Consider the following 14,701-nt stretch of genomic DNA (forward strand, 5'->3'; position numbering starts at 1 on the left):
CTGCCTTTGCACCGTGGCAGCAGGGAGTGCATGAACCTGCGCCCCCCTTCCCTCCTTGTGTCTTGCAGTGTGCGTCTGTTGGCTGTCTCTTGCGTGAGGAGGAGGGCGGCTGCGTGAGGGGACTTCCCCCCTGTCACCCAGGGACGCTGCGGGTCCTGCTGCTCTCGGCTCTGGGCCGGGCTTGGGATCTAGCCTGGGACAGCAACAGACGGACCATGCATCCTGAGCGCCAGTTGGAGCTCCTCCTTGTGCACCGTGGGCGCTGGGTCCCTACCTAGGCTTCCGGAGCGCTGGGTGCGCGCACACCGTTTGCCCTGCCTTTGGCTAGTTTGGGGAGCTGGAGCTCTGTATCGGTCTCTGAGACTCATCGTCATCATCATCACCATCATCATGGCTTCGGTGTGGAAAAGGCTGCAACGGGTGGGAAAACACGCGTCCAAGTTCCAGTTTGTGGCCTCTTACCAGGAACTGATGATGGAGTGCACCAAGAAATGGTAAGGGGCAGTTAGGGGAGTGCGTTGCTGATGCTGGAGCATGGCCAGTGCCTTTTCTGGGTGGGTGGGGTTTGTGTCCTCAACCCCCCAGCTTTGCCAGAAGCAGTTGGGTGGGTTGTGGATCTCTTGAGTGCCATGTCCTGATTCAGGAGGCCCTGTCAGGGTAATTTTGCATTCTAACTTTGCTCATATGGTGTAGCTGCTACAGTATAAGATTGTTGCAGTTATTTATTCATTGCCCCCTCCCCCCCGCACACACTCCTTCCCCCTCTTCTTCTAGCAACTGTTTATTTAAAAAAAAAAAAAAAAAATTTTTATAGCTATCGGCACAAGTCTTGATGATGAGTGTGTCTGAACAGCTGAATGTAATGTCAGAGGGATGCAGCATTTTGATGTTCTCAGGGTTGATAATGGATCATTCTATTCTGGGCAGACTCTTTTCTTTTTTTCCCCTCCCCTCCCCTGAAGACACATTTCTTCTTACTCTCCTTCTTCCCCCCCTTTCCTTTCAGTCTGCTGAATAGGAAGAGTCAGGACATGGAGCCTTGGGAGTTATCTGAAGTTATTTGCTTAGTCAGACAAGAATTTCGTGCTGCAACAGCCCAGTGGGATGTATTTGGAACTGGTAGACAGCAACAAGCAATTAACTGTATGGGTCTGCCTCAGTCATCTCTTTTCTTATGCAAAGTAAACTTGTAGAGTGGATGTTCTTCTTGTTTCTGCTTGCACATTAAATATGTACTTCTGGTTTTGCTTGCAATGAAAGAGTTGTATTAAGATTCATTATGCTAAAGCTGAAGTGGTATTTCAGTAGGTCAGAAGGATGTGTGTTTCTGTTTAATGGATTCATTCCTGCAGTGTCAGTGGGAAGCAAGGGAATTTGGAACCTCACAGATTTGGGCTCTGTAAATCATTTTTGAAGTAAACTAGTTGTCTTGGCTTATATTCTTGTTGGCAAGCTTGACACTTGCACTGGACACTTCTAGTAGTTATAAGTAATTGCTTCTACAAAGATGAATTCTATCTCTTAGAGTTGTTGAAGATGTCAGTCAATAGTACTTGAATCATAACGTCACCCATGTCTTAAAGGGGAACTGTCAGCTTAAGTCACTTTTATAAAAGCCTCCACCTTACCCATAATATTAACATTTTAAAACATCATTAAAGATTAAATAATTTAGAAAATCTATCTTATTTTTTCTAGATTTTTAAAATGGAAGAGACCCATTTATGGTAATCTACTTTGATCTGCTGCACTGGACAAGGCAGTAATTTTTGTATGAAGCTTATTTCATCATTTTTGTTTCTCTATTACTTTTGCATTGTCTTTAGCTTGGCGGTAAGGCTAAACTAGTTAGTTTGGCTTTTGTTTTTCTTCTGATTCACTTGTTTCTTGAGCACTGTGATTTTCTGGGGCTGTAAAGCTTAAAAACAGACTTTATTTTTGTAACACACTCAGTCTGGGTATTTTAAAAACAACCAGCCTACCTAAAATTACTGTGTTCAGAGGCCCTATAGAACTGATACGGACATCAGCTTTAAGCACCTGGGTCCAATCCTGCTAGCCCTTCTATACATGAGTAGCTTGTGGAGTGCTGGCAGTGATTCCACATTTCCCATGAGCGTAAGGCACTGATCTGACAGATGGACATTATCTTGGCAACCAAGATAAAATAACACTGGTGTGCTATATTTGTGATGGATTTTCTTTTTTAATGTACACAACTAGTCACAATCATTTATTAAAGGCTCTCCTGCTGTGTTTCCTCTTGCTTAAAGTCTTACAATAAAAATGTTTCTTAAGTATGAGATCTATAAATGAAAATCCTGTGTAAAAACACAGGAAAGATTAAAAATATATTTTATAAGGTATTTTAAGTAATACTTTCTCTGCTTCTGAAGTAATTTTTGTTTACAACTTGGTCCTTTTTTTTAAGCTTATAGCTGTGTTACAGATGGGTGGATATAAAGAACAAAACTGGCATGAGTGAAAACAAAACGTGAGAAACTAATTCTCTATATGGTGTCTGTTCCTGAAGACCGGCCTAATGTATATAACATGACAATGGGCATTAAGGCTACATTTCACACTGTCTCAAGTCCATGCTGTAAGTGTCTGTTGATAGGAAATGGAGTAAACACCAAGTTATTTTAATGTACTGGCATTCCAACAATGCTGTATTTCTGTAGGCAAATAATGGTCCATTCATGCCTTAAAATAAATGACAATGCAGTCATAAACACTCAAAGCAAAATGTGCCTGCGAGCAGGGACTGTACATGAGCAAAACAAGCTGCTTGCTTATTTACAAGTTTATGGTATAAATCCATCTTTGAAAAGTTTAAAGAACATCAGATGTATACATATCTTGTTATCAAGTGGCTTTATCGGTGGCTAGCAATTGGTCATTTGTAGTGTGCAACATTCTAGATGTATTCTTGCTAGGTTTTAATACCTTCCATTTTGTCCTGAGTACATCTTTTATTTTTTTCCCCCTTCTCCTCTGCATTTTTAAAAAAATTTGTATTCCCCCTTCCACATGGGGAAGCTCTAAACTTTAGGAACAAGTGCAGCAGCGGTTATGTTGTCTATGTGGGAAGTCACTAACACTATAGTGTTCCTGCTTTACTTGTTAAATGGATTATGTCTAGGTAGGGCAGCATCTGTCCAGCATAGACTGAAAATCCCTTGACTTACTTTTGCTGCTCTGTGTAGCCTTTAATGCTTGTCCCCATTAATGACTAAAGACAGCTCCTCTCCAAATGAAGGCTCAGTATTGGGGGTTTTTGTGATGCTGTGTCTAAGTTGTCAGCACATCATTATAAAACCTTATTTTTCAGGTGATTAACTGAATAAACCCACTTTTTCTTACCTTGCACGTGTCATACAAGTTTCCACTAAAGCATATGAGTGTTATTGCTGCTCAGCCCCTTTAGAAAATCTGGCTGCCTGTTTTGATCTCGGCCTTTAAAAAACAAACAAACCCAACAGTTTTTGTTTTTTTAATACAATTTACTGCCTCACAATACTGTGAGAATGTGATGTTTCTAATTCTCTAATCATGAAGTTTGTGAAAAGTCCTTGCTTGATAACCCTGGCCCCTGATGTCTCTTTTTTGCTCTCTGAAAAACTGTGGGACAGTGCTGAGTTTCCCCACATGGCTGTCAGTGTGCTTCAATCCTAACCTGGAGGGAATTACTTCTAATGGAGAAAAGAGGTAGTTGGGCCAGGGACTAAATGCACATGGGGACTGAACTACTCTCTCTAGCATAAGCTCTGGTGGTAAATGTTTATGGTGTAGACATTTTCCATAGTGGGGACCGGAAAGTCTCATTTTAGACTGGCTACTCAACTGCTTTTAACAGAAACGACTTTCAGTTGCTACCAGACTCAAATCTGAATTTGTTTTCCAGAACAAACTTGCTCTCTGCCTGAGGTAGAGATGGGCTTAGTGTCTATAAAGGGAGGAATCTGGTAACCTCGACTGAGTCTGGCTTGATCAGTCTTGCTGGAGGAATACTGTGATAGAAATGGTCTTACGGAGTTGAGGTCATTTTGGGCATCTAGAAGCAAAGTCATGGTGCCATACGATGTAACAAATCAAATTGTTGGCATCCATATATGCTGTGTCTGGAGCAAGGACTGCCTCCATTTTGTTTTGTTATTTGGTAGTGAAGAAATTGGAGCCCTAACTAGAGTTTCTGTGGTAATTATTTGTATAGTGATAATATAATTTTCTCCTGGGATTGCCCTGGCTCTTAAGGATTTGTTTTGTTAGGCTCCTAATTTGTCGTTCCCCATCAGATGCTTCTTTGTAAGGGGCAGTATTCTGATAGATGCATCTTGACTAATTTTTAAAATATTAAGATTATGGTGGGAAATTGTAAATGTCAGGATATTCCTCCACAAGGAGGTGCCATTCAATAGCTGTCTTGGGCACAATGAGGTGCATTATTCCTTGCATGGTATTTGTGGTGCTCTTTATCTTCTGCATGAAATCTCTCTTTTAATTCTTAACTGCCTAAGGGGAATAAACTTATTCTCTCAAACAGTCTTCACTGGCTAAAGGCTTAATTTCTTTGCAAAGGGTATCTGACTGTTTTATATTAACAATACATGGTGGGAAATAGTACCTGCATCATATATATAGATATCAATATTGAATTGCTTTCCTTTTGGAAGTGAAATAGTGCTGGGGGTTCCCTTACAAAATTCTTTAGCCACCTGTTTTTTGTTTTTATTTTTTTCCTCTCCCTCCTTCCATAGTAGTTGCATAACTGGATGCTGCAAGCCTTTAAGATTTGGCATTCACTGAACATGGGAGAGAGATGAGATTTTTGAGATTCCACAGCTCTCTCTGGTCAGTTTGCCTTCCAGTCCCCCTGTTTTCCATCAGGCTCTTCGGTGCTGAGGGTACTGGAGTTTACTGACTGCTGCAAAGAAACTTTATGTGGGACTCAATCCTGTCAAGTATGTGAAGGAATTGAATTGAAGTTGAGGATTGGGCCCACAAGAAGTGTTTATAAGCATTTAATGATTTGGTTGTTAAGACTTAATTCTGTGCAAGCTTGTGGCTGTAAAAGGTAACCCCACTCCCCAATATAACTTTATTGTGGACTCTTAATTAGGAGCATAGCCAGTTCCTCTTCTGAGCTCTCTTGGTTTGGGTTTACATTTGTATATCAGTCTTGTGGCAATAACTAGTTGTTCACAGGGAAGATGCTTAGTCGTACAGTCATAAATTTAGCCTTTTCCCTGTAGGCTGTTCCCTCTTCCATGCAATCAAAATAATCTCCAGCTCCAAAAATTAATCAACTTTTTATCACAAAATCAAATTACACTCCCCACAAACACTCAAAACAAAACTAGCAGCTACCGTCAAAATTGGTTCTCTTTCAACGGTCACAATTGACTTTCATAAATCAATTCTGCCTCCCCCACCTACAAACCAAGTCAAATTCCTTTCTCCACAATCAAAAATCAGTTCTCAACCCTTGCACTCTCAGCTAGCTCATGTTTGCGCCTCTCCCCCACCCTCCCCTCCCAAATTGCTCATCTAGTAAAATACAGTTCTCTCTAGGACCACAGTTCTGTTGGACTCTCTGACTGCCAGGAGGCCTTCAGTCCCTGGCTCTGTATTGCCTGCTTCTTTAATTCCCTACCCCTTTCAGGGTTTCCATTTTAAATAGCCAGCTTGTCGCTCCTTTGTGACTTTGGCCTATTTAGATGTCCATAGGCTGCTAGGGAGCACTCCATAGAGCAGGGGTGGGCAAAATACAGCCCAAGCTGCCCTGTGTCTCTGTCAGTACCGCTTCTGGGCTGCCCTGAGAGGCAGTGGTGACAGCGCAGAGCAGCCGCATGGCAGCCCTGCACAGCGTGGGCTCTGGGTAGCTGCAGCGAGAACTACCTGGCAGCAGCAAGGGGAGGGGCTGCTTTCCCCCCAAGCTGAGCAACAGTTTCTGCCCGTCTCTGTCACTGCTATTGCTGCTCAGTCCAGATGGGCAAGCGTGGAGCAGGCACAAGGTGTACGTGGTCAGGGATGTCTGTGTGGGTCCTCGCTGCTACTGTGGGGCTGAGGCCAGCTGCTGCCACTGGGCTGCCTAGAAAGGCAGTCCCACTGCATAACCCAGGGGCAGCAGGACGTACCATGGCCGGGTGGTACAGAGCAGGCACAGGTTACGCTGGGGCTACATGCTGCTGACAATGAGGCACCGCAGGGTGTGCGAGCTCTGGGTTGTTGCAGGGTGGGGGCAGGTGTTGAATGACTCAGGGAGGTGCACACAGTGGGGCTCCCATACACACCCCACAACCACACCTTCCCTCACACACCCCACAAACACTGCACCTACCCACACTGTCCCCCACATCCCCCACAAACTCCACACTTGCACCTCTGCCTCTGGGGGGAGCCCCAGTCACTGCTACACGTATACCCCCAGCCTCCCTCCCTCTCCACACACACACACACCCCATACCCCTTTGCACACCTACCCACACCCCTGCAATATTCAAGAGTAAGACTTTAGTTTGAGCTATTATGGAATCACCTCTATATACACAGTGCAAGCGCACACAAGTCAGGACAAAAATATTTTTAAGTATAAAATTAAAATAGGTTATTATGGATGTTTGATTTTTAATATATAATCTGGGGTTTGTTTGTTTTTTCAGTTCCAAGATGGCAAACCCCCTTCCCAAAAGGAGCACTTCTGGGGGCAAGGGGAGGGAGGGACTTCTGTTGGTAAAGGTCAGGGGCTAAGGGGTGGGACTTCCAGTCCCAAGATGGCAACCAGGGACTGGGGTACTTGTCAAGGGGTGGGGGCAACCTTGTGGCCCTTGACAGCTTGCCAAAACTTGTTAAATGGCCCTTCAGCCAAAATAATTGCCTGCCCCTGCCATAGAGAATAGTTTGGAATTTCTGTCTTCTGGTGTCCTCATCTTCCCCTTTGGACCGTGGCATATTTTACAAACTAAATATCTTCCTTTATATGGAGGATGTGGGGCGGGGGTTGCAGTCTCTCTCATCACATCCCTCAAATGTTTTCCAGTATTCCTAGTAAAAGGCTAACATCAATCTTTTTCTGTTTGGCAGAAGGTGTAGTGCTCCTATTTAAAAATGTTATGGTGTTCCTTATTTCTGTGTGTTCTCATGTTATTGGGAGTCTCATGATATTTGACACTTTCTGTGAAAGCCTAGCTCTTGGAACATGAGTTAACTCTTTCTTTTTTTCAAATGAAAGCCCTTGTGACTTGAGAGTCTGAAAATACACTACCAGAAGGCAAATTAAAAAAAGACTTGGACGCTGGTATAAAAATGAGTGTTTTGATTTAAAATCCCATGGCTGAGGCTCTCAAATCTCATAATCACTGGAGGTTTGAGGCTGGAATTCTGCATTCTGATGCCCTTTTTCCATACAGACTTATTGTTGGGGATTGTTACTGTTGTGAGTAGTTTCACTGGCTTCAAGGGGCAACTTGCTACCAGGTTAACGACTTCTGTAAAGACTTCACCTCTGGTCATGTTGCAAAGAATTACTGTTGGGTTTTTTCCTCGCTCTGAGAAGCGTGGTTTGTCATTACACAGATTTCTTGATCTGAGTTGGTATCCCTGTAATAACTTAATCGCAATTGTTTTTGCTATAGGAATGGATTATAGTAAAAGTAATGGGACAACTCTGTCATGGGTAGTCACTTTTTTAGAGAGCCTTTTTCAGGGGAAGGGAAGGGGGGGATGGGAACAGTAAAACTATCTCATTGAATACGTTTTTATATATATATATGTGTGTGTATGTAAAATGTATTTTTTACCTAACTCCAAGAAATTATCTGTGCATGTGTGTAATCTTCAAAGCACCTTACCAAGAATATATAACTGGACTTACCCTGCGAACATTTGCATGCACACATAATGTTTGGGACATGAAGGTGGGAGACGTAGTTTCATTGAACTCCCTCCACTTGCATATCTTTAATTTGATACCTGTATTGAGTTTTTGGAAGATTGGAGCCCTTGTAAATACTCCTTGCTAAATATTCTGCCCCCCCCTTTCAGGGTTGCAAACTTATGTGAAATATGACCGGCTCAGTTGGGGGCCCACTGGTGCTGAGGCTGCTCACCCTAGATGGTGCCAGTCTCGTTCTTTAATTAGATTGTAATTGGTTTGCAAGAGCCAAACCCTTTTGGATGAAAAACATAGAAAAAGAGTAGGGCTGTAAGGTTGACTAAACGGAAGGAAACGCTCCTTGTATAACGTACTCATTAGTTACCCTAATAAGGAAGCTTTCTCTATTGGGTGGCTTTCCTGGAACACAAAGGGTTTGCTTGTTTGTTTATTTTGAAAGCTTTTCCCAGTTTGCTTAACAGAGTGTATAAAGTGTTCTGCTTTGGATGGCAGACAGCAGTTTGTGTATTTTCTTATCTGTAATGGTTCAGTAAAAGTCTAGCAGGCTGCCTTCCCTTTGAACACCACAAAGACTTTTTGTCCATGTATACCTGCCTTTTGTGACATCCTGTGGGAGTAAGAGTTTTGCATCAGTTCAAATTAACTTCTATTTCTTAATTGAATAAATTTGCAGTTTGGCTGTTGTTCATCATATCCTTCCTGTTCTGTGCTTTCCTAACGTTTTCAGTTTTCAACATAATACACTTTTTATAACTGCATCAAAGAGGTTGGCAGGTGGGGCAAGTGGAGGGTTTGTCAGATGTAGGAATAATTGTGACTGCTGGCACCAGGGAGTCTTGGAACTATGGGACAAGCCCAGATCAAAATTGGTGAAAATATAGTTAATGTCACTATAGTCATTTTTGTTTTAGGATTCCAGGTTCTCTTAGGGTGAACAAGACTTGCAATCCTTCAAAACTAACATTTCAGGCTGTCTGCAGCCCTGTGCAGATAAGTCATGTCAGATTTTTTCTTGTTGAGTTTTTTCTTCACAACTTTAAATTTTTTTGTTAAAAGGACACTTTCTTGGGCAACTTTCTGTAGTGAGGATTGGGCTATGCAGCTGCCAAACTGTGGCAGCTGCAAGGCCCTGAATATTAAATGTTGGGGTAAAAAGAATCATGGTCTTATTTCATCTACGTATCAGGTGTCGTTTTATGGCATATATTTAAAATGACTTGTCATATAAACAGTTAATAGACCACTTGTGTGTATATGAAAATGTTTTTGTCTATTTAAAAAATTGTTGCTTGGTGCCTCAAAAACACTTCCTTCTAAGCTAATTGCTAACCGGATCTGTTATAATGCCCAGATCCTGATTTTGAAAAGTATGGCATCATTCCATATAAGGGGACAAGATTTGTCCTATTCATTCTACGTGGGAAAGGTCTTTGCCTTAGCACTAACGTTTTTTAATATCAAAATTCATATTTGAAATAAGCAGTTGGAGAGGTTGAAATGTTAAGTACAGTTTTACTCTGTACCCTGTCTGTCAGCATGTACCATGAATGTCCTCTGCTTTCAGTGACTGCTCATTAAGTAAACCCTGGTTCCTTTTGTTTCTCACAGCACAGCACGTAGGAAGAGATTTAAAAGAACAGAAAAGAGCTGTCAAAATTCCTTGATGCTGTTTTTGATTTAAGGATATGCCTCAGCAGCCTAAGAATTCACTGGGCTAACCTGTGTCCAGTGTAGCTGCAGTGAATTAGCAAGGGACTTAACCATAACAGATGTTCACTAACACCATCCCCTCTGCCTGTCATCCCAAAAGCCCCAGAGCTGTAACTCCAGTCTGATGTGTTAGTAGTTCTGTAGGGCTATTTTGTTTGTCTTTCCTTGCTGGTTTGATTTCTGTGCTTGCGCCCCCCCAGGACCTAATAAAATCTGGAAAAAATAAGGTGGAATGGGTCGGATACTCCTTCAGGCAACCTCAATGTTAGTCACGGGGCTGGGAAAGATTATCATAAGAGCAGGTGCCACTTTTCAGGTGCTCAACACTTGTGACTGGGTTAGGTTTTTCAAAAAGTGCCCAGTCCTCAAGCATTGTCATTGTGGCACTTCTGGCCACATTTTGGAAGATGCTCAGCTCCTTTATGTGCTGAAATCTTCTGAAAAATCTGTTTACCTACTTTGACTGAATGAGAAAGAGATGTTCTTAAAATCCAATAAGCATAGTACTTGTGGACACAGAATTTAGAATAAATGTATGTAAATCAAGCCAGTGAACACAAATTGAACATATTCCTTTCTGTTCCTATCATGTATATGGATCCATAAAGATGCTGAGAATGGGAGACTGCAGCATCTCTTTATTGTTTGCTGCTCTGCTGCTTAAACTCAGAGTTTCTGTGGCTTATGTGGCCTGTAATCTTTGCTCAAAAAGGGTTTACTAAAATCTTATTTTTGCATAGAAAAGCTTTCTTTTACCCAACAATAAACAGTATAAATATGTATAGTAATGGTTCTTTGGTTGGCTTTTTGCATTTCCTTGGTGAAATCTTTTCCCATCCTTTCCATTAGGCTGCCTTATGATTGCCAGTGTCTGCCTGTACTTTGAAAAGACATTTTTTTTTAAATTGACTGTGTTGTAAATAAAGCTATTTGTCTTCCTGTGGACTTATGTATATGTCTCTCTGATTTTTATCTTGCATTGAAATGCATCCAAAAGTAATCTTAAAACCATTGGGTACAGAAAGTTCTTTCTGTGGTTGGTTTAATCATGGGAATTTCTGACTGAAAACTGAAATTGGCGATGGGGTTGCAAGTGGCTTCAGCGCCTACCCTTCTTTTTGTTATGGGAATCTTATTTGGTGCTTCAGTCATGTTGCCTTTCTTCGTCCATGGCTGCAAAATGCTGTCCAGGTCAAGTGTCACCTTTTTCATGTTTTGTAAGATGAGCCTCAGTTAAAGGAAATGCTATGCTGCTGCAATAATTTATGCCAATTATTTCACATCAAGAAAAATGGGAAAATTTATAGAAATGCTGTACTCTTTTTTTTTTTTCTTCTTCACAATAACACTTTCACTATATCCTTTTCCTTTTGATATAGCCACTCTTTAAAAACTAGTTTTCTGCTGTCCCTTTCATACAGAGATGAATCAGTCCTTCTATCAGAACAAATTAAGCTATTGTTGTTACTATACCATGCCTGCAGTGTTATAATATGAAGGCAATTAAAATATCCCTTTCTTTGTTTGAGGCTCTCCTGTATTGGCCAAAGGTGACTTATTTTTCTTTTCTTTTCTTTTCTTTTCTTTTCTTTTCTTTGTCCTGTTATATCAGTTAGTTGTGTTTTAGAGTTTGTCCAATTAAAGACCCACTGCTTGCCTTGTGCACCTCTGTTCCCCATCTGTGCCACTGAAAGCTCTGTGACAGAGCAGGAAAGTAGTAAAGCTGTGCACATCACCTGCATGTTAGCAGTGTTATTTGCTTTGGTGTTTTTAATAGTGTTGACAGTATTGTTAGCACTGGTCTACTAGTAGTGAGGGTGTACAACTGTGACTGTATAACCTGGGCAGTGGGAGAGAACATAGGAGTCTGTGGTTTTTGTGCCCAGAGCCTAATCACTTGCTTTAGAGGTTTATTGCCTTTGGAAAAAAATTGCTGACTCTCTAAAATCAGTTGATTTACAATAAATTTGTCCTAATTTTTTTTTTATAGAAACAGCACACACACATTGTCCGAAAAATATTTCTTGCTTTAGCAGTGAATGTTGCATGGAGGACACTGCCTTCATTCATGGTTAATAACAAGCTCAGAAGAATTATAAGATGGGCTTCTGTTTGTTACTCTAGAACAAGGATGTCAAACATACAGCCTGTGGCCCTGATCTGGCCCATGGAGCAGTGTCATCTGTCTCGTGGGGCTCCTAAAAGGGCCAGGAATTTGTGGGTGGGGCTTGCTGCCAAATACTGGGGTACAAAGGCCCATTGGGGATGTGTGCTGGTAGGGGGAGGTGGGCGGGTCGGTGGGGACCTGCTGTATTTGTTGTAGAAATTTGGATCTGTGTCGGGGAGAGAGAGAGATCATGGTACCCAGACTGACTCTCTGAGTAGGTCACAGAGTGAATTGCAGTTGACTGTACCCCTGTTAAGATGATGTCAGCCACCTGAAAGTAGACTTGTGTGTACATTTTAGTATTGAGCACAGAGCTAGAGAGCGCCGTGCTCACATTCTATATAAAAGGGTATGTGTGGGCTGAGTTCGGGGGTGTGGGTGTTTCGAGAATGTGTGTGTGGGTCTGCTTGGTGTGGGTTTGATGTGTGCGTGACTGAGAGGGTGGAGAAGATTATCTGATGGTGTCCAATTAAGAGAGGGTGAGAGAGTGTGAGGGTGTGATTGGAGTCCAGCATGGGCCTGAGTGCCTAAGCTGGTAGAAGATAAAGAGTGGGAAGGAGAGTGCAGTGGTCCGTGGAAGTCACCGGATTGTTAGACGGCACACTGGAGGGTCTCCTGCATCTTGCTCCCCGTTGGCGGACTCCCCAGTGGAGGCAATTAGGGTTGGCTTCCTAGGATTGGCTTGACAATCACCTGGCTGGGGCCGTCTGACCTTGGTCCTCTTTCCTGCCAGGGGCAGGGGGTCGGACACCATTGGGTTCCTTCCGACTCTATAATCTATTAAACCTTTTTCCCTCCGGGTGTGTTTTACACTTGTAACAGCCCTCTGCCTGGTTGTTGTTTGTATCATCCTGCTCCACCTCCCTCCTGTCCATCTGTTCTGCATTAGTATAAGTGACCCCTGTTTTAATAAGTGGAAGGTAAGCCCCTGTCAGCTTGGAGTGGACTTGCGAAGTGGACAGCCCTCAGGATCTCAGAGGCTGCAGCTGTTGGAGCTTAATAATGATCTCCCTTCCCTTTATTAAGAAAGTTTCTGCCACTCTGTACCTTGATGATAATAATAGTGTAAGGAATAGACAGATAGTCATAGATGGATATATTGTACTTGGATAGATATAGATAGAATAGTTAGTTGTAAAGGGTATTATTGATAAGCGTGTGTGAGTACTGTGTTTAGTATCTATTGCTTACCTGTTGTTTGCTATTTGTATATTTAATAAACCATTATCATTTTGTTTCATTAATTGTCCATGTGTGGGTTCTAATTAATCAACTCACAGACTAATTGCCAGGTGGGCTGGTGGTGACAGATGCATCGTGTCCCATTCGTTAAAATGGGTCCCAGGCTACAAGACAATCCCCTACTGTGAAGTGTACTGAGTGAGGAGTCAGTCACTTAATGAGCAACCCTAATTAGGAGTTAATAGTATCCCCTCGCAACACATTGACTTCTGTGCTGCTTCTTCTGCTTCCAGCACCAGAGGTGGGTCCAGATCTGGCCTGTGAAGAGCCCTGTTCCAGCCTAGGGTTAGTAAGCAGACAGTGCTCAGGGTAAGCAAAAATACAATGCGTCAGACACACAGGAGTTTGCCATTAAAGGCCTCTAGCCTCCCTGTTCTTGCTTTCTTTCCAGTTTGCATTGTTTCTTTTATTGAGAATCCAGTATCTACTTAAACCAAGCACCTTTTTACCCCGTTGGGTGTTTGTCCTGTATAATGAACAGGGATCCTGGTTTCTCTGATTTAAAAAAAAACAAACCCCAAAACAAACACCGACTTTTTCGGTTAAAAAAGTAACCCGAAAGCCACATTTTTCCATGATCAAAATGAAACACCATGTATATATTTATGTATATTAGTGGCTTTTCCTTTTGATCATGGAAAAATGTGGATTTTGGGCTACTTTTTAAACCCCCAAATTTGGGATTCTTTCTTTTTCTATTCTTTTTTTTTTTTTTCCTTTTCTTTTCAAATTGGAGAAAATTAGGATCCTTGATAATGAAGAGAGCTTAAGAGTGAAGGGCATTTTGGAAACTAATACCTGTCAAAAAAAAAAAAAAAAAAAAAAAACCTGCCATGCCAATTGTGTATGCTAAATAAGTACATACCCTCCACTGCATAACAGGTAACCGTGGACCACAGTCTAGGAATACTAGTGGTCCATGAATTTTCAGTACCTCTCTACCCACTGGTTTAGTAATTGAGGAAAAACTTCAATATTGCATATATTTTTTCATGGAAACAACTATAAAAGCTGTGTTTAGAAAGAACAAGGTTGTGTAATAAAGACGGTATGCTTAAAACTGCTAGAGAGGCATTTTTGGAAACTAGTAGTACATAACAGAAGCAAGGCTACTGCTGCCACAAGAGATACCTGCCCCTTCCCATCCTCATTGCTAGAGTGCCTTCCTGGCAATGATAGTGGTGCCTCTGTGTTTTGGGAAAGAAGCATTTTGAGATATTCAGTCCCTGGTTTCCTAGAGTCCTACAGTGCATAGAACACAGCTAGGACCAGAAATCTGACTTTCCAAATAATGATAAAAATTTAACAAAATCAAAGATGCTTGAATATTCCAAAGCTACCTGAGCTACTCCTGTATTGCCTATCAGTGTAGTATAAAAGGAAGTCCAAATGTATTGATCTTCTATTGAATAAAATAATTTATTTTCAAATCCTTTTTTCATCTCTTTGGGCAGTAATCTATTTTGCAAGCATGGGGTGAGTAGAACTCTTGAGTCAAAATACATCTATTAGGGCAGGGGTTGTCAGTCAGGGGTTTGTGTACCCCTGGGGGTATTTGGGGAGGCCCCAGGGGATACGTGGCTGTGGTGTGGATAAGTGGGGTTACTTGGGACACATGCCTGTCCCCACCACCACCAGCTACAGCCGCTTGCCCCCACCATCATGTGGTGCCAGCACCCCCCCAT

At 42.1% G+C, this 14,701-nt stretch overlaps 1 protein-coding gene across 1 annotated transcript in view; it reads left to right on the forward strand.

Moving 5' to 3' along the window:
* Nucleotides 1-6: 6 nt before the first annotated feature.
* EHBP1 (EH domain binding protein 1) overlaps nt 7-14,701 on the forward strand; it is a 355,074-nt gene continuing 340,379 nt past the window's right edge. Inside the window, exon 1 of the mRNA XM_025192426.1 lies at nt 7-494. Within this exon, the coding sequence (XP_025048211.1) occupies nt 391-494 (104 nt within the window). The 5' untranslated portion in view covers nt 7-390. The remainder of the gene's footprint in view (nt 495-14,701) is intronic.

Source organism: Alligator sinensis, unplaced genomic scaffold (genome assembly GCF_000455745.1).
Source record: "Alligator sinensis unplaced genomic scaffold, ASM45574v1 scaffold219_1, whole genome shotgun sequence".
In the NCBI taxonomy this organism is placed as follows: Eukaryota; Metazoa; Chordata; order Crocodylia; family Alligatoridae; genus Alligator; species Alligator sinensis.